This window comes from Falco biarmicus, chromosome 6 (genome assembly GCF_023638135.1).
Source record: "Falco biarmicus isolate bFalBia1 chromosome 6, bFalBia1.pri, whole genome shotgun sequence".
Taxonomy (NCBI): Eukaryota; Metazoa; Chordata; class Aves; order Falconiformes; family Falconidae; genus Falco; species Falco biarmicus.
In genome coordinates this window covers 56,810,383-56,836,334 of record NC_079293.1, presented here as the reverse complement: position 1 = coordinate 56,836,334, position 25,952 = coordinate 56,810,383, and the positions used below count along the sequence as shown (strand labels likewise).

Below are 25,952 nucleotides of genomic sequence, written 5' to 3'. Positions count from 1 at the left end.
AGTAAGCTTCTAAAGGCCATTAAACCATTGCATTTCCTTTTTATTTTATAATGATAGTTTAAAAAGCAAAACACTTCTTAAAAGAGGTCTTCAATAATCTGCACCAAGAGCAACCAAGCTATCAATTTGAAATAAAAAAAAATAAAAAAGAGCAAATTTGCATCCTGTCTATAAAAACTTTAAAAAGTGCAGCAACTCTTTATTCATTAAAAATCAAACAGCAGAGAGAATGCTACCAGCAATTAATTTTCAGCACAGCTTGCATTATCATTTCAAGGTCAGGTTTTCACTGGCCATGCCTCAGTGGGAGCTTGGTTTTGAGATCACTAAACACCACTCACAAGGGAAACATCATTAAACATGTACTTGGAAAACTGAAATTACTCGCAATAGCAACAACTAAAAAATTCTGCTAGCCCGCCTTGACCCATTTACCCTCCAGACAGAAGCAGGTGCCTTTCAGTAAGCATTCAGGAGCTACCAGCTATACCACCGATGGAATACTTGAGTCTACCCTTAATAACAGTTTGACCTTCTGACCATAGATCCAAAGACTGGTTCAGTCCCAACGATGCCAGATGGGAACAGAAAACCAGTGACAAATACTACTGGGAAAGATTAAAAGCAGAACACCTAAAAAGCAAATTATGCACGAAGGGGGCTGAGGGGAGGAGAAAGGGCAGACACGCTTGGCCCCAGCAGAGATGAGCAGCGATCTTGACACACGGGATTGCTACAACACATGTATAATGCAAGGAAAGCCAGTCTCTTTGGTATCTGACTGGGATATCCAAACAGTCAGGCCACAAGCATAATTTTCTATCTTAAGCAATTCTTGTAAGTTTTCTCCAAAATCCTTTCCATAAACTTTAAAAAGATCTTAAAAAAAAGGTAGGTTCCTTCCATCCCCATCTTTAATTGGAAAAACAAATTTTGAATTCTGTTTCTTGGATGCTTATATGAATTTTTTATAACTACTAGACATTTATTTATAATCTATATGACCTTTTTTTTGTTGCTGTTGTTTTCTTTTTACTCCTAATGTAATTCTCTGACACAACTGTTAAGAATAAGTAGCTGTTTCTCTCACCTATCCTTACAATGCAGGGGTTTCGAAATAGCAAGGTGAATTCAGGTTGCTGCAAACATCGAGGTAGCTGGTGTAATTTATGTACCCCTCTCCCATGAGTGACTGAGACCAAGACATGACTATGATGCAGAGACGACAATTTGGAAAAACGCACTGAAAATAAGTGGCTGCTTCTTTGCAAATAATACCTGGCAGGAACATACAGTTTTGTCTGTTTTTTTCAAATTCATAAAATACTGCAGGTGTGGATTTTTCCCCCTCATATCTATTGTAACACACTGAAGAAAATAATTCTAACCATCTGAGTAGTTATGAAAAATATTATAAAAATGTTTCAGTAAGCTGAAACCAAGTGGTTGGTTTTTTTTACAAAGCTATCAGAATTTTTTCTTGAAATTGGTATATATTTCAACACATCTATGTGTTTGTGTACATATACAGTTTTAAATCTCAAAGCAGAATTTTCTCTATTTCTTTCAAATCTTTTTGCAGAGAACATTGCTAGCAACACCTATGAACGGTGATGGACATTGCTGTAAGCAATCGGGGATCACAAGATTTCAATTCAACACCAAAGTCCAAACAAAGCTAGATCTTTTCCTGTCCTTGAACACAGCACAGAATATTGTTTTGGGGGTTTGGTTTTATTTTGTTTGTTTTGGTTTTTTTGTGTTTTTTTAAAAGCAGCTGAGAAAGAATGACTGATTTTGAAATATGTATTTCACCATGACTCCTTCAGGAACTGTTCACGCTGGTTCTTCTCTCTGCACCTTGGACAATTTCCATGCAAAAGGCAGATGAGAAAACATACCATCCCTCATTGCCACGTGCTGTTTCCTGACATGAACCTACCAGCAGGATGAGCTGCCCCTCACCTGCTCCTGTCACTCACTCACAGCAGTGCACGCCAGACTTTCAACAGCAAGAGAGCAGCAAGGATTTGCAAGGGACAGGTTTGTTCTCGTGTCCTGCAGTGCCTTGATCTCTTTCTCCTGCTTTCCAATACAGTAGATCTTAGCTGCTAAATCTGGGTCTTGCCTTCTTCACCTCCTCTGATCCCTTCAGCCTATATGAGTCTGTACCTTATGTATCTTCCCATGAAGAACCTGGAAAGCCAGAACTGCCTCTTCATGTTAGTGGCCTCGTGGAGGAAGAAACGGAGTTCACCTTGTCAGGCAACCTGAGCTGAACTACCTGGTCTAGAAGCAGCTGGGAAAGGAGAGTTTCAGTAGCTATTTGATGGTAAAGTCTATCAACTACTTCATTCCTAAGAAAATCTAACAGAGCAGTGAGCATTTCAAGACCTCTCTCTCCCTCCTCTCCGCCCCCCCCCCCCCCCTTTTTTATTATTTTTATTTTTAAATACGAAAAGCTGTCCTCTTGTATAAGGACTTCAGTTGATGCTGACATAGTAGAGGATGGGGAGGAAGGATTTTTGGTAAGCAAACGCTGGCCTCACCACTTCTGAGATTTGCTCTGTCAGTGTGTAACTGTCAAGGGAGCAGAAGGATCCTTCAGACAAAGCAAAAGGCCTGTGGGCCAGCAGCTACAGAGCATGCAGGCTGTTAACTCTTAGCACACACACAGCAATACCACAAATACAAACCCAGAGGTTACTGACTGCTACAAAGAAACTGATTTACAGCTGCTCCAAGAACAGGACAAAACAGCAACAAAAGAACTAGGGATTAATGAGGTGGGCCCTGATGATGCAAGTTCAAAAGGTAAGAGGACACACGGAAACAGACTTGGTTGTGTCTGGCTTTACAATCAAGATCTAAATAAGATAGGGAAAGACATGTTGATGACAAAAAAATTTCTGTTGCCTTCACAGAATTGGAAAGCTATTGCTTATAATGCAATTTAGCTTATGAAACAATGGTGAAGCACAGAAATCTGCTACACATGCTTTAACCTAGCTACTAAACATCAGCCAGAGTAAATGCTCTAAAATGTGAAAACTCAAGCAACCTAAGTGCTTGCATGTTTTATGTATTTTAAGGCAAATAATTCTCTTTTAAATGTCAAAATGCATTTTTTATTAATTTTCTTTTTCTCTAACTGCCAGCAGAAACTTTTCAGGTGAAAGAATTTGAAGGATGTTCTTTTCTGCTGTTTATAGCAAATTATATGCACAAAAGGTATATTACAGTAAGAGAGCAAAACAAAATATTCAAAAGTTAAAAATGCCCCCTTTGAGGTATCAGTAGCAAGCTTAATTCAATTTCCTTATGCATATGCATTATGATTATTATGTTTAAACACATGATTTTCCTTAAGGCAACATGAGAAAATCTATACATAAAATGTAATATCAACTAATGCAGGTGGCACAAGCTGAAAAAAAGCAATAAATACAGCTATGTATGTAGTTTCCCTGTATTCCTTATACACAGCTTTTAAATAATCAAACTAGATCACAAAAGGCATATCAGAGAACACGCATTGCTGATAACTGTAGGAAAAATTAAGTGCAGCAGCATCGGCATCTTACCGCATGAGCCCTCACACACATTTTGTACATAGGCACACATAGTCCACTACGCATTCATCAGAGAATATCCTGAAAGGTTTGCCTGGTCTGTGAGCTACTGATGTTTGTCATAACATTAGCTTCACAACCCACCATTTGATACAGCCCATGCTAGGGTAGTTTATCCATATCCTGTACTGATGCAGTCACACCATAGAAAAAGTGTCCTCAGTTTGTTCTGTAAATCTAAAAAAAATCCAGTTATCCTAACAAATTGAGGTTGTAATTGCAGCTAAGAAAAGCTTACACTACTGCTTTAAAATGAAAAGAACAGAGACACAGGCATACTAGATATTAGGTTATTAGAAAACTTAATCTGGTTATGCATAAGATACCGATTTATTTAAGTTTCCTTTTATCTGAATCAGATCAAGTATTTTAAATTTTTAAATTCTTCAAAAATTGAAGTAGTGGGTTGTTCCACCACACCACAGGTTAAAAAAAAGCAGCAAGTTCCAGGATGGCGATGACTATTACTGAAGGATGTTTTTTATTTTCCTCTTTTTTTATAGAGGATAATTTTTTCTGACATATACAGAAATCTAGCAATTGCAACAGTAGTATCTATTAGTTCATGATTAAGGCAAGTTTACTATAAAATGTATTTCATCAATATGCAGAATATCATAATGATAGCGAATATTGCCATTGAAGGACAGGACCTGACCAATACAAAACATGCAGAGCCTCTCTACCAGCTACTGCAAACATAGGTTCATATTCAGAAGCAAAGAAAAAAAAAAAAAAAAGAAAAAAAAAAGGCATGAAATTCTGCCATAAACGCCAGTGCACGCACACACACACAGGCTTTCACTCTCTCTTTCCCCCACCCCTCCCTCCTGGGAAGACAGTGGAAAAAGAATGACTGCCTCTCTCCAAGCTATGATGGGAATTAGCACACAGCTAACAGGCTACGCAGTTCAGACTGGACAACAGACTCCAAAAGAAGCAGCCAGTTTGAAGAAGGGCTTGAGGTTTCACAGTTTTCTAACCGACAGTTAACTTACACGCTACCGGGAACAAAGCCTCTCTCTTCTCGCATATTCTAGGCACCTCTGCAGCCAGCTTCAAAGGAAACTGGATAACTATCTCCCCATTTCAGTCAGTATACAGAGCTCATTCACTATATATCAGCTGAGCTCCACCAGAGAAACAACTTGACAAGTCAGAAGCTGAAGCAATATGTGTCAAAGAGATTGAATTCCACTTTCATATTAGTACAGAAGAAGACAGTGCATGATTATTGCTTGGAGCATGTGGTTGTTTAGGGGATAACGCTAGCACCTTAACACTGAGAAGTAATGGAAATTGTCTGTCTTGTTCTCATTCTTTCCGAGACAGTCACTTGTGATATGTCTTGTTACCCTGCCAGGTCATCTCTCTCTTCAGGCTCCTTAAATATCACCTGTCCAAGTTGACAATACATCTCTCCAATGATGACATTATGCTTTGTCCCTTGCTAAATAGCTAGACACTTTACCAAGGATGAAAAGTTACACTTGCAGAAATTAAAACATTACAGGCTGGCCACTGTGTTAGAGCTCTGCTTCCCAACACTGCCCATCTGCAAGGAAGCTGAGCGCCCCAGCATCAAGGCATCTTACTCTGTAGCAACCCAGGCTTGTGCCTTCCTTTGTGTTCTTGTTCCTCATTAAGAGGACTAACCCCTAACATGGCTAAATTCAAAGAGATGGATTCAATTATTAAAATTTCAAACAAACTGAAAAATGATACACAACTTCCACGTTATTTTAAATGCCATCACATCCACTGAGAAAAACTTCTACTACAGAAGTTGCACAGCTTCGAGTACCCCATTTTCTCTCACCATCAATTATCTTATGCATAAAACGAACCAACAAACCCCATTCCAAAAAATAGACTTTCAGCACCAGAGACAAAATAGTTTCATCACAAGCTGTCAGTGCTATGCAGTACTTTAACCTCCCCTACAAGCCCACAGCAGCTGGAGTAAGGCACAGGATGAAATGCAGAAAGAAGGGTGGTGAGAGTAATAGTAGGATATTTAAAACCAGATTTTTTGCAACCCAGGGTTGAAAAACCATATTGTAAAGGCCACAAGTTTTTTGTAGTTGTTGTTCTTTACTACAATTGCTGTGTATTTGCTTCCGAGCCTGAATTACTGTATAGACAGGTGGAAGGAAGTATTCCCACCACACCTGAGAGCCTTACATGGAACTACTGGTGTGGGATGGCTGCTCTTCAGAGGCTGGAAAAAAAACACACATAGGCACATATGTGTCCACTGAGAAAATATGTAAAACATCTAAGAGATTAGTTTTAGGAGAACAAAGTGTACAACAGAAGCACCTGACACTTACTAATTTAAGTCTGTCCACAAGGCAGACTTCCAGAGTGTGCTGAAAGAGCACGGCTTCCACAGAACCTGCTCCCCGTGGGGTGCAGCAGCCCAGCTGAAGCCTCACCCCTTGGAACGCACAGCACAGCCGTTTCCTAGAGATCTTTAAATCACCTAGAGTCATCGCAGAAATCACTGTACAGACTCAGAATTCCCACCTTAAACTTGCAAATCCTTTCTTAAACATAGAGACAGTAAGCTGATTTGTGAAGGCAATACTGAGGAGTGGTAGCACTTTTGTTTCCACCACGGGAGCCAGATCAAATTAACACAGGGGAAAAAAGCCTAAGTTAGTGAACTGACTTTATTTAAAGCACATGGCAACTAGTAAATTCAGGACTAAATAATTCACAGTAAGACATAAAGATCATGGTTATATATGTTTACTGATTTCTATACAATATTACTGTTGTATTTTTTTTTCTCATTGTATAAACTACGGGTATATGCTCTGAATACGACCATCAGTAAACTGACAATGAAAAATGTCTACCATCTTAATCTGTCTTTCAAATATGCATTCACCACCTTTTCCAATTATCACTAGTCAAGATAAGTCATATCTATGAACCTTTTTACTTCTTTTCTGTATAGGTTCTTATACTGTATTCATCACTGTATAATCTATGAACCTTCTACAAGCACATTACTCAAGGTGAATAATTTCTACAACCTATTATTCATTCCCTCATCGAATGTTTAGACAGAACATTTCAGACATGTATTTCTGCTTCTAACTTTTAAATTGCATTTCATGGCTGAAGGAAAGGACTAGCTGGGGTTGTGGGTATGGTTGTATTTCAGAAAAAGAAAAAGCTAAGCAACAGGAAAAAAAAACTTGGTAATGGCAACCTAAGAAGTCTTAGAGGTGAAGTGGTGCACACACACACACACACACGGCATATGCTCAGATAGCATATTCCTTAATTATGGCTGTTCAGAGGATAAGATACAAGTGCTAAGACAGCCAAAAGAAAATGAAGTTCAAGAATAAATTGATCTCCACTGACTTCTCTACAGAATGATGGCTGCATTCTTCCCACTCCCCATCCCACTCCCTACTGTATCAAGTGAACACCAAGAGTAGGCTCTGCGTGGACAGACGCAAGGCAATGTTGGTCACCCTTAAGACCTGAATGTAGAGCCCTTGTACTTGTTTATTTTCACGGGGGGTAGGAGTGGGGGGAGTGTATCTGTCCACAAGACCACAAAATCATATCAGTAACAAAATTTGTCACTGAACAAATAAAAATTTCTTCTCTAACATATGATCTTTATTATACTAAACACTGATTACAAACTATATATCTGTGGAAAGCATTTAGACAGATAAAACCAAGATCTCATTGCAGCCAGCACAGTAAGAGAAGCGTTTGCTCTGAAAAAAACCCAAACCAACTCAAAAAACACCCAACAAAAGAAAAACCATGTGGTAAATGAACATGAGAGAAATTGCTGGGGAAACATGCATATTAACCCTGCTTTTCCAATGGCACTGAGACACTAAGTGAACTGATTTGCCAAAGGTGACAAACCAGCCACAAACAAAAAGCAGGTTTCTTGAATTGCAGTTCAGCACTGTCTTCGAAGGTCATTACTTGAAGGAAATACAGTGTCACTGAACTGGTTTACTTATTTGTAATCATCTAAGCTGCTACAAGTTGTAAACTGTGAATGCAGCACATTGCATTCCCAGTGGGAGCCCATGCTCTGACATTTCAGCCTAATTGGTAGAGTTCATTTTGCAGACAAAAAAGGTACTCGTACATTGCCAAATATATTTTCACCAGTCTCTCACACTGAGCATAATTCTCTAAAATAAAGGTAATAAACTGAAAAATGTGTGCTGTTAGTATCTGAAATGTTTAATTATCTGAATGATAATTAAACATGTTGCCATTTCCAAGAGTAATGAAATAGCTTTCAGCAATTAATGACCTGGAAAAAAATGTATAAAATAAAATAAATTTAAAAGGTAATATGAAATGGAAAATACTAGTATAAAAAATGAAATGGTAGGCTGTTTATGCAGTGCGGTTGGAGATGTGAAACAAGGAAAATAAGTTTCAATCACATGAGAAACCATCGCCTAAATCACATCCGCATCTCTAGAACCGGTATTAATTCTGATCATGTCACACCTTAACAACATTATTTTGTTTCCAGATTTTAAGTTTTTGCCAGAATTCTTTTATTTTGGTTTCCTAATCCTCTTGAGAACAACCTCTTGTACAACATTATACCTTTAATTCTATAGAACAGGATGCTACACAGATTTGGGGAGGAGTTGGAGAGATGGGGATAAAGGGCTTGAGTCAGGAGGAAATTGATTTGGTAAGCAACTTCAAACATGCACCTTCAAAACCTTTAGAACATTCTCCAAAACTAAGGAAAGGGTAAGAAATTTTGCTCTGGTTTACACAGCCAGGGACTACGGGAGCTCTTTTTAGTTTCAGTGCCCTAAAAAAAAAAAAAAAAACCAGACAGCCCCAACAGTCAGTGATGTCTACGTTGTGTCAGCCCATGCCTAGGGCCTGAGCCCCTCCTTATCCCACTGTACAAAAGCTACTTTGTTTTTATTATACTGCAGCTGGCCTACCTGACACATAAATTAGTATTGCTCAATTCAAACCACTGTAAAAGAGCAACCCAATTCTTTTTTGGAGTGTTTTTTCCCCTACCACTTTCATAATCTTTTGCAATTTGCCAGCTTTATCACAGTTACATTTTCCTTATAAATCACATGGAACTGTTCCTGATAGGACCCAACTACAAATGTTTATTCAATTAATTCATAAAAACAGTTTTAAATATATCAGCCAGTTCTTCTCCATTTGAGTTGATTTTATTCTGGTTTCTTAATCAAAATGCTTTGTGTCAAATTAAATGCATTAAAGAAGAACAATATCGCCTTTATTAACCAAATCTGTAATCTAATTTAAAAAAAATCAAGTTATTCTGACAAGATCAGTAGTCTATAAACCTGTTGACTGTCTCTAATTATATTACTTTCTTAATTCTTCATTAATCAACCCCTGTATTGGCTGTTCCATTATTCTGTTTAGAATTAAAGTCAAGATGACAAGCTTTTAATTAATAGGCTGATCCTGATCCTTCATGTCAGTATTTTCAATATTTGTTTTCAAGTAATCCAGAACTTTCTGAGACGCTCCAGATTAATTTTTTTTTTTTAAACAGCAAACAAAACCAGGTAACTTTAAGAGTCTTGACAAGCCATTTTACGATTCTGGACCTACTAATCACCTGAGGTATAACTTGACATTAGCTGCTGCTTAATATGCTCTGCAGCTTATTGTTATAAAAGGAAGCTATTTCATTATCATACCATACAAAAGCATCACGTGGTCCATTTTCCCCTCTCAGCACCAGCAGGAGGATTTACTGAGAAATAAAATGAATAAAGTTAAATTCACTCAGTTCTGCCTCACACAGTCAAAAAGTAGGAGGAAAAAAATTATGCTGCTCACTTTTAAAATTAAACAAAGTTGAAAAAAATAAAAAAGCAAACAATCAGTTTGCCAAGAAGAACCAGGACTTTTGGGAAGTGTGTCCTAACCTTGGGAGGATGTTCATCTGAACTTTATCCAGATCTCACACTAGTATGAATGACATGCTGTTTCTCTGTTATGGTTTTGGAGGGGAAAGCCATATGGGGGAGAGAGAGAAAGAATAACGAATGGATTTGGGAAATCTCATCAACACCCCTCCCTGCAGCACAGGCTGCTGGTACTGCTTTCCACTTCCACCCTTTCAGATCACCAGTCCTGCTACTCACAGCCTTTCCTACCTACTCCGCACTATTCTGCCAATAGTGAAAAATTGGTGTGCTTCCAAAAGCATACACTTAAGTGCTGCAATGACCAGAGCAACTTTCAAAACCTTACTAAAAATTTCCGTTGATTTTTTAATAGAATGACATAGGAAAGTACAATAAAAGACAGCTCTATAAAACTTTGTTTTATTTAGGTACTTGCCAATTCTCAAACACTATAAAAGTAGCACTGCGCTTCTAAACAGTTGAGAGACCTTAATTATGAAAGCAAACTCAATTAAAGTATCAAGCACACTAATGAATCGTACTAGAAAATATGTATTTCAGTTGAAATTAAAAATAGAAGTTGCAGTTCAAAAAAGAGCTCCAGTCTTCTGAAAGAGTAAGATCATCTCAACCTGCAGTCACATTCTTTGGAAGCAAACAGACCAAAAATCTGTGAACATCAGCCTGCAGACTCTGCAGAAGCTATAACCAGGCTCTGAATTATCTGGCCTGGGTGCACCCATAGCATTTTCAAGTGCTGCAATATGAATTATTGCCCATGTCCATTCTTTTACAGCTGGAATGGGTGCCGTGGATTAATGTACTGCAATACGTTTTCTTGCCACAGACAGTGCTTCTCTCGCAAGTGTGATCTATTGACTAGTTACATGCACTTTGGATAAATCATGACGGTCTCAGTGCTGTGGCATGCTCTGCTGTGGGAAAAACTGCCGAACAAGCCGAGGTGAGACAGATGGAAGAATCACTTGCAAGACAGAAGCCCTGGCTGGGGCTGGCAACTGCTCCTTTTCCTCCCCCAGCCTCCATCACACAGCCAAAGTGGTATCCTCACCTAATCTCCTCCACTAGAAAGAGAGCTACTAACTTCAACTGAAGGACCTCACTCAACTCAGTGGACTTTGCACTGAAGCCCTGACCCACCAGCACGTTAGGAGTCAATGACCATAACCATATCTTGCTGTAGGTAACTTGTCCTGCCCTGCCTGTTGGTAGAGACTTCAGAAAGCAAGCAAAGGAAGAGGTCACTGCACACAGCAGAGGCTTTGAAAAGTGGGTGGCCACATTAGAGGAACCCACTGACCCAGGTCTGCTACCCTAACTCTAAGTGAAGAGCATCGGTGTGATTTACTGCCGCATACAACACCACACAATAAAGAACTAGCCATGAACAAAGCTTATCCCAAAAATAAAGCATGAAAGAATTCAGAAAGCCCGTGTCTCATTGTACAACATGGCACTCACAACGTCGCAGGAAGAAAGTTTCCAGTTAGTGCAGAGGGAGCTTGCAGCTGCAAATAGCAAAAAAATGATACTAAGCAAGGCTGAATATAGCAAACAAAAAAAGTTGAAAACTAATTTAGAGGAGGTCAATGTCTGAACTTGCAGTTACTGCCAATTCAACTGACTCATCAGCATTGTGCTCCTTTGAAAAAGAGGATACCACGCTTAATTTTACACAATCTGACAAAAACTTGGCTAGGCAGTCTGCCTGGTCTCCTGCTAGGTAAGTCAGCTGCGCTACAGTTCTTTCTTATGGATATAAGCACCATTAGGATTCTATATGTGGTATGAGTATCTGAATAGTGCAAAGCAGCACAATAAACAGAGCATGGTCACATGTGCCAACCAATGGCCCAAATCAGACAGCTCTTCTACAGGATGCTCTCTCAATAACAATTCCGCTATTCAGTCCTAAAGGGAGCACAATGAAGTTCCTTAGTCCAGACTTTCTCCATTGTTTAAATAAGTTTGTTTGGCATTATATCCCCATACCATAGTCAACTGGTAAACCTATATGGAACAAGAGACTGGTGCATTTGGTGTCTGCTTAAAGTTTTCAATCACTACCTGGCCAAAAGCTCAGAAACGATCACGAGTGCCAAACGCACCTGTAAAAACAGCAGCAACTTACAAATATTGGTGTAATGTGGATTCTTCTGCAATGACAAATGTAAAATAATTTAAATTTTAAAAGTATCACATTAATTTAGTTTGAATTGTTCGGGTTCGTTTTTTTTTTTTTTTTCTAAAAAAAAGCAGTTGACTTGTAAACAAAAAATATGAGTAACAAAACCATGTAATTTAAGTACTCAAAATGTATTTAAGCTATATGTATTGTAAGTCTCTAATGATATCTATTTTGAGGGAAAAATGTGAAGATTCTGTTTGAAACATTAAGGTAACTGCTTTCTTGTCAAGTAAATATAAATAAAGGTATATATTTTTTCTCTGTCCACTTTAAAAAAAAATAATGAAAATTGCACATGTAGCTGTACTTTTATTAGCTTTCAAAGATTTAAATAATTTCAGATGCACTACTGCAAGAGACACAAAGACCACAGCTCATCCATTCAGTGCCATATTTTCCAGAACCCTCTTGCGATGTTCACTGTACCAAATTTTATAAGCCCATTTCCACACATACCGACATCCTAAATTCTCACGTACAGCATACAGCAAAGCCTATAAATCCAGCTCCCCACTTTGACCCTCCACCTCCACTCTGCAAGTGTAAAAGGCAAACAACACCGAGTGAAGAAGTATCACTGTACGCATTCCACATCAGCACACGCAAATTCTATACTGCACCGTTCCTTTCATTCCACTCCTTTAAAAAAATCAATTACAGTTTTTATGTAACCAGAACAAGATTTTAATTCTCCCGATGGCCATGCAAGGTCACTTTCTCAATGGCTACATCACTGGGGTCTCTCTCTTTAAAATCCCAAGAAAATTAACAAAAACCTTAACCTTGTTTTTGTTTTCAATGTTTCCCCATGTTTTGCTTTCCCCCCACCCCCCCAGAGGTGAATTCAGCAGTATCCTATATTCTGTGTATATTGTTTCTAAATGTCATAGACGGGCAAACTGAAACAAACATTCTGCATTTGTAAAAGGCAGGCAAAAAGCAGGCCAGCTCCCAAGTCTTCAACTGCAGGCGATCAACACCAGTGCTGCACCGCTGAACCAGCATCTCCAATATCATGGCTTGAGCCTAACTGTTACTAATAGCTAGGTCTCTGTGACAGATAATGGTTTTGAACAATGAAATATAATAACAGTAACAATAATAACAATATCATAATCACCAATGTATATTGTTCCATCCTCAACTCTGATAAAGCTGTAAAAGCTTCCCCTCCCCCTTACTTATTTTATTATCAAAATCAAATAATACAGGCAACAGTTTCCTAAAATTCAGTCCTTTGGAAAAAAAAACTGAAACCACACAGGACTCCTCCTCCAACTGCTCTACAATTCTTCATGTTTTACTGAAAATCACATCCTTGCACTTAACTTCAGTAAAGTAGGAACAAGCAATTCCACTGTGTACATATATTAAGCTCTGGACAGGCTGAACTATTGACCTCCTTTCCCACTAAAATATCAGTTAATCATAAAACTGAGCTGTGAGCTGTTACTCAGAAACAGCAGCCTATGTAAGAGAGTAACTTCTAACTTACAGTTGATAAAGCAGGCTAAGTGGACAATTTTAGATTGCCACATATTTTATACACCCCCTCAAAGGAAAGACAATCACAACACAGAGGATATGCTCAGAAGGACAACATACCCCTAAGACACAGAAAACCGCCTTAAGGATTACTTCTGATTAAGGTGTTACCCTCTGCCTTTTGTTTTGGTTTTAAAAATGCCTGAGATGTGAATAATTTGAGCAATGACACCAGACAAGAGGCATAGTCATACTGAAATAAAGCCCAGGTGCCTCGTGAGAACTGATGGGGAGGAAGATGCCTTCAGCATCAGCAGCTTGAAATTATTTCTGCCTAACCACATGCAGCCAGGAACACAATGCTGCAGTCGGCACTGACATCAGCTGTGCTTAGGAATGGAAACACAAAGCAAACACCTGGATATTAAGGAGGATAACGTCAGAAAATAATGTTTTGCTTCACATCTTTTAGCCTTACTTCAGTTGTTTAAAAACACTCAGTGATTTCACATATCTGACTGCTCAGCACTATCTTTAATTGCAGACTGATAAAACAACATGCAAGTTTTCTAGCAAAATGCCATCACCAGCTTCAGCACAGGACAGGCTACCTAGGAAATGCCAGGTAGACAATCAGTCCTGTCAGAGGACTTTTAATTAGTGGAAGAATTATTTCCTCATTAGAAAAAAAATTTTGTTTAGAATTAGCGGAAACATTTATTAAATGAGTCACCAGGCACTGGTTTTGCTATGAGAAAGTCAGAAAATGATTTAAATACCTAATAATAAAAGTGCATGTCTTATACTGAGGGTAAGTACAATCATCACAAAAATTGTTCAGAAGTAGGATACATCTCCAGCAAAGGACAGGTCAACTGATCAATACCATGTTATTAAGAAATGTCATGAAATTATAAATACTGAAGGAATTACGGAAAAAATAATTTTCAATCTTCCTCTGAAAACAACGCTAGTACTTGCTTAGATATCAAACAAACAGAAAGCAGAACAGTAACCTATTCTTATTGATGTGTCACCAAGTTTGCTATTGCTGCTACTTGGAACATAAACATTAAAAACTCATCAGATCAACGTTTGCTAATGTGTGCTTTTTAATCCATACAGAGAGCAGTCAAACTTCATGCTGAAAATTCATTTGTTTCCCGCCACTCCATTTGATGCTGAGCAGATAATCAATTATAACTTGTTTCAGAATTTGAACTAATACATTCAAAACTTATGGGAAGACAAAATTGACAAAGAACATTGACAGAAAAGAGAGTATCTGTCTGGAAAATAAGTGATCTTGTCAGAAACAAGAATTAGGAATAATTTAAGAATCTCCAGAAGGAAGATACTGTCACAGAGATGTCTTCTAATATAGCACTGTAAATCACCTGCCAGTCACTCGTATAACACCAGCAGCAGCAGAGAGTGCAGGGTGAGCTATTCCATTACTACCTTTACCTTATCAATCTTCTCTTCGGAGAAGACTAATTTTTATGTTTACAGTTTGCCTTTTACAAGCAAAATATTTTATAAAAATAATATTCATATTGACTTGGGCTTGCAGTTAGCTTACAGAAACCTTGGGAGAACACTGTGGAAAAGAAAGGTCTGTCCCCATTTTCCAGACAGGTGAGGTGGCAGCAGAGTGACCTGCTGCTCAGCCTGGTACTGTCCCTGAGCCCAGCATCAGGGATGAGTAAATCCTTTAGTCTCTAAAAACCCTTGCTGATTCACGTTTTTCTAATTGAAACTGTTTAATAGCAACATTTATTTGCCTTCACTTCCATGAAATAAAAAGAACCAGTGTTATTACAAGGCAAACAGCTTGGAACTTTATTATTATTATTAAAGTAATATTGTCATGGAAGTTCAGAATTTTCTTTTCAAGTATTTTTATGATCTGGTTCATTTCATAGTGGATTAAATTGAGTGGAAAATTTGTCTCAAGCCAGACTAGATTTTGAAGCCTTATATGTGAGTGTTAAGTTAAAAACAAATTAAAAATAAAATCACACCCACAATAACATTTCCCTTAACTGGTTTCTAAAAATAAGTCACATAAACATGACTTCCTTTCTTTTCCTTTCCCATTAAAAAGCTTTAGTCTGTCACAACTGGGTAAATGAAAGCATGTTTTTTCAAGAGCTGGGAAAAAGAACCTGAACATTTGGGATTTGTTAGTCTCCGCTCAGTCTCTTCAAAAGAGAAGCTGTTTTCAAATTCCTACTTTTTCAGAACAATGTCTAAACCAATTCACTACAATGAATCAATGTTTTAACCTTACTTAGATCTCAACAACTGTCATCTTAACTGAGATGGACACACAGATCTTTTTATTTCACAGGAAAGACAGACTAAATTATAAATAAGACCACAAATTCAAAAAAACCTCCTTCGCTTTAGTCTTGCTCCAGCTGTGTGCCTCAGCTTCTGACAGTACTATGGCCCAGTTTCAGAAAAGACTATCTAATTTTCTGGGATTCATACCTATTGACCTAATCCACCTGAAGTTCTGACTTCTGATCCAGACCCTGGCCCTCTTCCTTAACCAAACAAAATGAGTGGTCATCCGTGCTTAGATGAGCACTTAAATTGGTGACAGACTTCAGTGGGACAGCTATTCGTGAAAAAAAAATTCATTTATATATGCACACATATACATGACACATGGAAATCTGCAACTGCAGTTCTTTCTTTTTATTCAGTTTTGAATAGATGGTTATCAGCACTCTGTGCTAAATCTAATATAGTACAAACTTTAAAATACTGTCAGGCTCTAAAAGTCCTGAGATTAGGGGAAAAAACCCACACAATTTAATTTCCGCTTATTTGCCTCCCAGTCTGATGTTCAAATCTATAATTTTTCTCCTCTGCAACTATGAGACATAGGTATTATCTTTCTTCTTATGAAAGCTGAGATTAAAATAACTTTAAATAGTTTTAGAAGGAACAGCATATAACACAAGTTGGTAACGCTTAAATCTTCTTGGTGCTGGCCAGGCAGGGGAACTCTGAAAAACCAGAAGCAGACTGCAGGATTCAGCAGCACATGATTTTGGTGGTGGTAATCGAAAAATGGAAAAAACCCACTCTATATTAATATTTGCAATTTTATGTTAGGAGTTAGAGATTTAAGTAGTTTTATTTTACTTCTTGGAGACTCTGGCAGGCCATGCATGTCTACTTGGAAAAAGAAATATTTTGCAGAAGTACACCACAATTTTGTAAAATTCTATTTCTTAAACAGATCTTTTTTTTTTTTCCCCTCATGCAAGCTTCTTTATGTGCAAGTTTGTTTAAAATCTAAGTGAAAAAACAGGTGGTTTGTTCTTTCCAGAAATAATGAGGTCTCCTTCCTTGCGTGAGGAGAAGTAAAATGTTTTCTTAGCTTTCTGACTTCCCGTCTCCTAACATACCCTCCCAGGGGTAGTAAAGAGCCACCTAGACAGTGACCAGGCAAAGAAGTGGACACAGCAAATCCTTATTGGCTCAGAAATGTAGGGATCCTGTGGCTGCCAAGGGAAACCTTCAGTTCTGCTAAATTTAATTACAGCCAACAAGCCTGCCAACCAACGAAATAATTAAATAGTTTTGTTTCTTCATTTTTCCAAAGTAGCACTTACCAGCACATTTGGTCCTGGTGATGAGTGGTGGTCCTGGCTGTCCAGTTCCACCTTCACCCGGTCTGGTGAGCAGGACCCGAATCTCATATTCGGTGTCGGGGTCCAAGTGCCAGAGCTTGTAAGTCGGTGCATTCACAGCATGTGTTTCGGTCCAGGTCCCAGATGTCATTCGGTACTCCACTTCTTTCAGGATGATGGGTCCATCCCCAATGATTGAGTTGGCATTCAGCTGGATGAGCAAGTACGTGGGCCCGACACCCAGCAGCTGTGGGGGTGCTATTGGCCGAGGTGGCTCTGTAAGGAAGACACACACATAAAAAAGCCAGTGATAAAACAAAAGCTGCAAAACCCATTAAGTAGAGGGCTCTTTCTATAGAAAGTTGTCTGGTTTTGGTCAGCAAAGATTTCAAAACTCAAAAGCAAAATCAAACTGGCATCAGTGAAGAAGAGCTGAGGAGAATTTCAGCTGATGGAAGCAAGTGGTGCACCACTGGCATCTGCCCAATGCTAGTTTTTTCAATTTAAAAATCTCAGCGAGGGATCACAAAATCCTACCTCACTTATACATTGCTACTTCTTAACATTTTTTCTGAAAAAAATCTGGGTTCATGCTCATTTATATCATTAACTCTGGCAATAACTTGAGATTTTCATAAACATAACTGATTTTCTTTTATTGACAGTTGCAATAATTGATACACTTGTCCTCCACAGATTTTTAAAAATGCGTATCGCTGCAGTTCATTTGAAACCTACCCGAAGCAATTAGGATAAAAGATACAAGTGCTTATTACGGGCATTCAGAATACTCAGAACTGAGCAAAATTGCCAGGAGAATGACCAAATAAAGATGTATAGCACCGACATACAATATTTTATTCTTCAGTAACTTAATACTGATTTAGAAACTCAAACAATAGGATGTAAGTTGCCTTTTGTCTTTCTCTTCTGGCTGCCTAAATATTTCAACACAGCTGCAAAGTGAAAAGGTAACGATGGACCAAATGGGAAGGTGAGGTCCCCCTTACCCTGAGAAATGTTTATGTAGAGAAGCAGCACATTGCATTGGCGTGATTTATTTTAAGAAACAAATCACAAGCAACATGTACTTTTCCAGTAAAATGAACCCACTGATAAACATGGAAGGTTCATTTTCATTCCAGATGGCTCATATTTCAACTAATTTGTTTCAGTTAATTAGGCAACAATGCTAAATTCAATGCACACAGGGGTTTCACACAGCAACGATGCAGAACTAACAACGCAGCAACTCTTGAGCAGGTAGAGGGGATCTCATGGCCAGTACATTAAAAATAGCATTTAACCACAGACCGTAAGATTTCCAGGGGGTGGTGGCGGTGGTGTCTTCTTATCATGGCTCCCCTCACACCTCCACACAAGGGAAGTTAAGACACAGAAGCACTGCATATATTCTGCCTCCTGGGAATGACCCCACCAGTGTCACAGACAGTGCCTGTGGAGGGGGAGTCGTGATGGAGGGGCTCGCAGGGGCCTCCAGACCACCTTTGACATCTCACCTTCCCTGCATGGTGGTTTGGCTAACAGCTCCCTGGTTCTCTACATCCAGTAGTAAAGTTCAGCCTCCAGATACCAGAGCTGGCTCCCAACAGTATAATTATGAGCTCTGTAACCAACAAATTTTCCCACATTTTGGTGCAACAGGATTTCTTGCAGATTTTTTTCTGAATTAGCTGCATCTCAAGCCACTCAGTTTGGAGACCAGGGGATCTGTAAACGTGCTATAGTGGCTGCAAGCAGAGGTGATTTTCTCCTCCCAGAGTGAAAAGGTGAACACTCTGAGGTGTTCCCGTTTCTGCTTGGGGATATACAAAACTCTAGAAAGTATCTCAATTAATTATTAACATGTTTTACCTCATTTTGGCAAGAAAAGTGCATATGAACTAATTTAGATCCCTACCTGCATCAAAGCTCAGAAATGCAGCTGGTTTTAACGAGGGCAGTTTATTTGCTGTGGAATTAACACATTAAATGTCAAACTAATGAATTCTAAGGCCAGTGTATATCACGGCAGAAAACATAAATGTTGATGAGCATGATTCACTACCAACTCCGAGTTATAAACGTCTAAAGCATAAGGCTATGTTTAGAAGTCTACACTTTGATTAAGAGCACGATTATCACAAATAAAACCTCACATTAATGAGACTAATATACCATTGCATATTAAATTTTTATGTTAAGAGGTAAAGCATATTCTTATATTAGCATATGCATTTTGTTTTTAAGCTCTTGAGGACAAGGAGACTTATTTATAAAGTCTCTTCCAGTTACAATAAATTATGCATGAATTTTAATCAGTCAGCAAATGAACAAGTAATTGTTCTGCAGCATTATTAATATTCTTCATAATACAAGATACTATCAGAACCAGAGGTGAGGTGCAACCAGAAATCCCAAAAGTACACTAAGTATCAACTGAAGCATGCAATCCCAATACACCAGGATAAACTTTTCTGATGTTACCCAATTAACTTTCTATTAATTATTCTCATTTGTTATTCCATAACCGCATACATCAAATATTCCCCAATTATAATTTGAAATCACATCATTTCCTTTTATATATACAGCAACCTGAAACTTCTACTGTTTAAAAATTGCCATTGATAAGTAGAAGACAAAATAAAGTCATTGTTAATGTTTTGGGTGCCATTCCTGTAGCAAATATAACACGTACCGACAGTAGCCCTCTTTCAGTGAGTTTTTAAATGACATTTAAATCCATCAAGGAAGTGATATTGCCAGCTTTTCACTCTAGCAACCTGGATCCACCTTGTGGTAAATAATACGTTTTCAGAGTGTCCTGAGAAGACAGTCTACCAAAAATGAAAGACCTCTTATATGGGGAGTAGGGGTGTGGGTGTGGGGGGAAGGAAGATGAAAAAAGAAGATGCATGAAAGGGAACCCCAAAGAAAATGACTCCTACACTTCAGTGTGGTTTAGAAACAATATAAAAACTCAGCTTCAGCCAAGCCGAGTGACAGCTCCGGAGCCAGGGCCTCAAGGTTCCCCAGCCCGGCAGCCCCCTCCTGCCTGGCCCTGCCACCCCACTGCCTGTGGGCGGCTGCCACTCAAAAGGCATTTTGTGGCTTTCAGTCAGCCAGACCGCCAGCCAGGTGAGGCAGCACGGTGACGTCCCTCCATCCCTCACTGTCCTCCTCACTGCAACTCAGCTGGGGAACTGCACCTTCCATTTCTGCCAAAAAACTACCTACCCCTCTCAATTGTTACAAGCAGATGTAGCTAAGGCACATAGTATTCCCAGCAAGCAATTTTCATTGAGCACGGTTCTCCTGGCCATGAACCCCTCTATGAATAGCCAGCCATAAAGGTTCTAAACAACATTTTATGAAAAAATATTTCAACCCATGGATGGTTTATTAGCTCATTAGTAGAATCACTATTTCAATAAGTGTTTAAAACACACTAAACAGTTTGAATGAAGGCCTTGCATGGTGAGTTTCATTTCTTCCTTTGCTAAGCACAAAATTTAGAATTCCTTTTCCAGTGTAACTAGTTTAATTACTGACTCATGTTCTGACTATATATTTTAGCCACTGCTTGAAAGTGTTAAATCTGATGAAGTCCCTTCCAGTATGCACGGTCACTAGGATCTCTGAAAGACTATATAAAAAGACCACTTGTACATCTGCAAGACATTAAAGAAATGAAACTATTTTCATGCATAGCATTTTGCAGTATTTGGTCATTTCTGGTTTTGACATAAAATGCCCACAGCTAAGTTAATAAAAAATTAAGACTGACATTTCATCAGTACAAAGTTCCCATTCTGCTGAGCTACTAGCAGTACATTACTCACATCAGTATGTATATGACATTATATATTAAATGTACTGTGATATTTAGGCACCAATGACTAGAATAAGCATGCAGCATCAATCCCAGCTATAAGTCTTCCTACAGTTAAGTAGTTGTGTCATATTCTTAATATTAACTTTGCATGCAAATACTTACATATTCATAGACAGTAAAAAAAAACACCAGAAAAGGCCACTAGTATTATTACTACAATAACTATTAGCATAAAACTTCTTATATTCCCAAGTAACATATGCATACTATGTTGCTTAATACTATTTACCAAGCCTGAGTGACAATATGCCTGTTATGCTGCCCTCCAAGACTAAACACCTTGCTTAGTCTAAAATAAAGGAAGGGAGTTTCATTAGTACCTTAGTGGCTATCATACACTGTTAAAGATCAGTTCAAAACAGGGAAGGAAAAAAAGTAATGAAAAAGATCGAAAGAAACCAGAATCCTACAAGTTGTTCCAATCTGGAGGAAAAGCTGACACTGGATGCATGTTTGATAAAATCTTATTTATTTACATGAAGTCATGTTTTACTGAGCATAACATGCACCAGTCACAGGAGACTGTTGCCTTGCTCACAGCAGAAGGAGCTGGGGAGACAGGGAGGAGAGGACTGGTCACCACAGAGCCCGAACACGGAAGACAGGTGCAAACCCTCATTCTTGCTACTCTCCATCCCACCCCTGCCTCGTACGGAGCCTCCACATGTTAACACTCTGCACTAATAGCCTGTAAGCTCAATGTGCTTCCCTCTGCTGAGGGCGCGTTCAACCTTCTCTGTCAAATACCTTACACAAAGCTATATAGTTGGTATCAACAGTCTAACCCAATACATACAACAGGGGTAATCATAAAAAACCTTAATTTTTACAAGTATAACAAAGCATTCATTCAGTAAAAGCCCAACATCAGTCTCACACCTCCAGAAATTAAAACCAGTATGTCTTAACTACTCCATAAACTGTCATGAAAGCAGATAAATCAAAAGAATACACATTTCCTTTAAAGTTTTTCGCAATGCAGAGAAACAAACAAATAAATCACATAAATAGAGTTAATACTGGATGTTGCAGGGAGCACAGCAGAGAAGCCTCCACAAATGACTCAAGACTGACTCAGCTCCTATCTAGATCACTCATTTCCTCTTCTGGGGAAATTTCTTGGAAAGCTGTTTAAGTATGTCTGCACATTTCCTCAAGTACTCTGGGTTTCCAGTTGAGGTTCAGTGCCTGGCTTACACTGGCTATGCATTGTTAGAGTGCAGCCCTGGCCATACGAAGCCCCCTGGGAGCAGGGGCCCTAGGGAGTACAGCCTGAGACACCCAAGGCATATAGGCCAAGCGGAGAACCCTGCTTGCCAGGAGCTGGACCTATGCAGAAGCATGCTGCTGCCTCTACGCTGGGCTCCGGAATGTACACGGAGATGTGGCAAAGCTGCAGCAGAAGACCCACAGCACGGAGCCAGAAAAGTGTGGGCAAAAGCAGGCTGCCGAGCCCATGCAACAGCTATACTGCTTCAGTACTCTTCCTGTACTGGAAGATTACATATGACTTTAGGGATTCACACATTTTAAAAAATATTGAAAAAATAAAGAACCAGGAACATCTGTTTAAAAGTTGGGAAAAATGTATGAGATTTAGCAGAAGGAATTATGGCAGTCAAGTACTAGCAGAGAAACAAAATTCTTGGTCTTAAAAGCTGGTTAATCCAATGGAAAAAAAAAAGAATTAGCAGGAAACAGAGCCTGAAAGCTTAAATTCAAATATGGTATTAAGTCACAAATTTAACAGTGAGAATAGCAACTGAAGAACAATAACTGGTAATGCTGTAAGAAATTCTGCAATCTCTGAGTGTTTTCAGTCAAGGCTGGATGTCGTCTTATAAATTATATGTTAGGGGGAAAAAATAGAAGATGATAACAATACATAAGGCTCTGAAGAGGTACAACTGAAAGCAATTATGCAGTCATGAAGGTGGTCACAAAATGAGCTATGAAAAGTTTGAGGATAAAAACAAACCATGGAGACTTTCAGCACAAATACTGGGTTTCTTTTATTTCTGGAAATATCATTCTACATGTGGCATATCCTTAATGGGAACTAGAAATATTTTCATTCAGCTCTCCAAAACAGTTAGGAAGTACTGCTCTGCTAGGAAAAAAAAAATAAAAAAAATCAGAATTTAAGATAAAAAGGTTTATTTTGGACTTGTGCCTGCCTGAAAGGACACCTGGCTGTCTTCTGTGCTGACAGCAGCCTGACAAGACCTGTCACCCTCAGCGCCAACAGAAGCTGTATTAACATAAACAGGGGGCTTTGCCAACTAAGGGGAGAAGCATTACCGACAGCAGTACTTGCCTGATGAGAAATTCTACTCAGTTAAAAAAGCAGGTTAATGCAGAGGATTGAATGATCCCAAGCTGAAAGCACAGGTATCATGAATCTCAGAGTCACAGAAACCCTCTGCAGTTTATTTTTAAATTTCCAACAAGATCTCAAATTTTCACTTCCTCTGTATGACAGACTACACTCACAGCTCAGTCTGTCACCCTATACATGGCATCTCTAGTGAGTAGTTAGGTCCTTAATGGTTTTGTTGTATAACACACAGAAGACACATAAAAAATTCCAACAGCCTATTCATCAACAAGACTGCCCAGCACACTGAGGACAGTTCATTAATGGGACTTGAGTACTCTACTGGGCTTCTGAAAAGAAAGAAGAACAAAGAAAAGAGAGAAAAAAAAATAGAAAAAACCCAGTCACTCATTTTTCTGCATTACTAAAAACATATCTCTAGATGTACATTGTTCTGAGACCTTCTAACCTCTAGCCAAAACTTCATGTGGGAAGTTCAACAAACAAAAGTGACATCAGGACAACCTTAACTAACCAATTCAAAGATGCAGACACACACATAAGCTTAAATAGAGAAATGCTGTTGTTAAGGGCTTAGTGCATGGGATTCTTGCTTGCTCACTGTACAGTGCTACTTGATTTTCTTAGCTGAGCAGCCCAGCTTATTCTTGTGGAAAAGGAGGAGAGTAAATGTAAGCCTGTTCTTGGCCAGACATACTATGCATCAGCTACAGAGATTACTCCTGCCCCAAACACATGATGCATCTGAAAATCACAATAAAGGAACAGATGCATAAGCAAGTCTCCAATTGCTGTAGGGTTGCCCATGGAAAAGGAGGGTTGGAGTGACAGGCAGCTGCCACAGCAACCTTTTCTGTTCCCAGCCAGCTCCTAACCTCTTTTTTCCCCCACGGATTACACTTTGATCTACCACCTTCTTACACCCAGTTGGGAAGATTGTACTGGTTACATACCACCAGCTAGGCACAAACCACCACAACCCACACGCTTGGTCCTGTGTCTCACCTTAAAAGATACCCAGGCACAGTGGCAGTCGGAAACTGGTTTCAGCAGGATGAGCTCGATTGTAAGCAGCACGTATTGTGAAGGCTGCATGCTTAAACCAGCTGTAACACTCAAAAGAACACACAGAAACCTCAGAGGAGTTTTAGAATCACCACCTCTACTCCAAGACCAGGTACTGGTTGTAGATTCATACGATAAAAACCCCGCCAGCTGCAAGCCCTTTGAAGTTGCCACAAGCCTTGACCATTCTTCAAATTTAATAAATATTTCCCCAAGTCATTGCTTGGCTTCTCTATTTGTTCATAAACTCATTTACCATTTTTGCAAGAAATGATTTTGTTTTCCCCAATGGTCAAAAACTTCTTTCTGTTCATTAAGTTTCAACTCATTTGAACAGCTGCTTTATTTTTCTACGTTGTTAGGGTGCTGTGTTTTTTTCTAAATAGAAAAGTTTCTCTTGCTTCCACCACCCTTGTCTTCTGCAGATAACCTGGAGGAAGCATTTATTGTGGGTTCCTGCTGCTCATGTAAGTTATCATCTCCCCCCTAAACGTATACTGAGAAGGCAGCAAAAACCTTGTCAGCGAATAACTGGCCTTTATATATTACACCATGTAATGACTTCATGTAGGAAATCATGCAGAAATTGGCAGGTTTTTATAGTTAAGCATTCCGAATAGCCATAACCCTCCCTTTATATTTTTTTCAAAAAAACAATCAAAAGCTAATTCAGACTTATCTCAGCTGCTGTCCTGTGACTGTAAGCGATGGTGGCAGCACGGAGAAACTTGAACAGCTTTGTGAACTAGTATTCTGACACAAAGCTTTTTCTCCACCTCTTTATCTTTTTAATGATGCTTATGCAGACTTAATACCTGTGACTCCAGAAACATTCTCTCTGTAACTTTAAAATACAATTTATCACAAATGCTTGTTATCTGGCACTAGTTGCTAGTCCCAAGGTTGAGATACAATACCTACAAAATGTTACATTTTAATTAAGAGAGTTAGTTGTCTGGAACAAAAGAACTCATTCCAAGCAATAGCTTAGTGACCGGGTCATATCAAGTGATTTATCCAACTCACTTTGGAGAGTCTGCAAGACTATTTTCATTGTCTTTTATAACTTGGAATTGAAGAACTGAAAGAATCTATTTTAAACAAACATTCAAAATAAATAACTATAACACAGTGAGATTCAGGTTATTACCTAGAGGATCAGTTACGGGAGAAAAAAACCAGCAACAAACAGAAATGGCAAATTGAACAGCGAGCTCATGACACTGGCTTAGGTAGGATACCGACATATTTCACTGTAATATCATCTCTAATTTTGGGTCTGCAAACAGGCATGCTCTGCCGCAAGCTCACCTCAAACTACTGATTTATCTCTAAGCATCTGCCTAATATATCAAATTTGCGTGGTTTGTACAACAAAATCTGCAAGCTCATGCAGCTAAAATGTATTTAATTTAAGTGACGTGGCAGTTACTGACCATCTGAAGAGCTGAAATAAGAATTATTTCAACAGTGAAAACTGCTAACTTCTGCATAGTGATTTTATATCCTATGCATCACTGTGGCATTTTATTCACCTTGATTTGAAACACCAATGCATTCACTTTATTAACTTCCTTTAAATTAAAGGACCAGTGTGCAGCTTTAGCATTGTCAGCACAAACTGTAAACAAGGTTAAGCTCATGCCCAGCTTACATGTAAAGAAAAAAAAAAGGTCTTTCTAAAAATTGGAGCATGTCATCACGCTACACAATTCATAAACAGAACACATGCCTAATTATTGAAT

The 25,952-nt window shown here is 38.8% G+C and overlaps 1 protein-coding gene across 6 annotated transcripts in view; it reads right to left on the bottom strand.

Moving 5' to 3' along the window:
- The window catches only part of PTPRK (protein tyrosine phosphatase receptor type K), a 412,154-nt gene that overhangs the window by 152,751 nt on the left and 233,451 nt on the right, over positions 1–25,952 (bottom strand). For all 6 annotated transcript variants that reach the window (XM_056343552.1, XM_056343554.1, XM_056343553.1 and 3 more), the window contains exon 7: positions 16,889–17,182. In XM_056343552.1, coding sequence (XP_056199527.1) covers positions 16,889–17,182 — 294 coding nt within the window. The remainder of the gene's footprint in view (positions 1–16,888; positions 17,183–25,952) is intronic.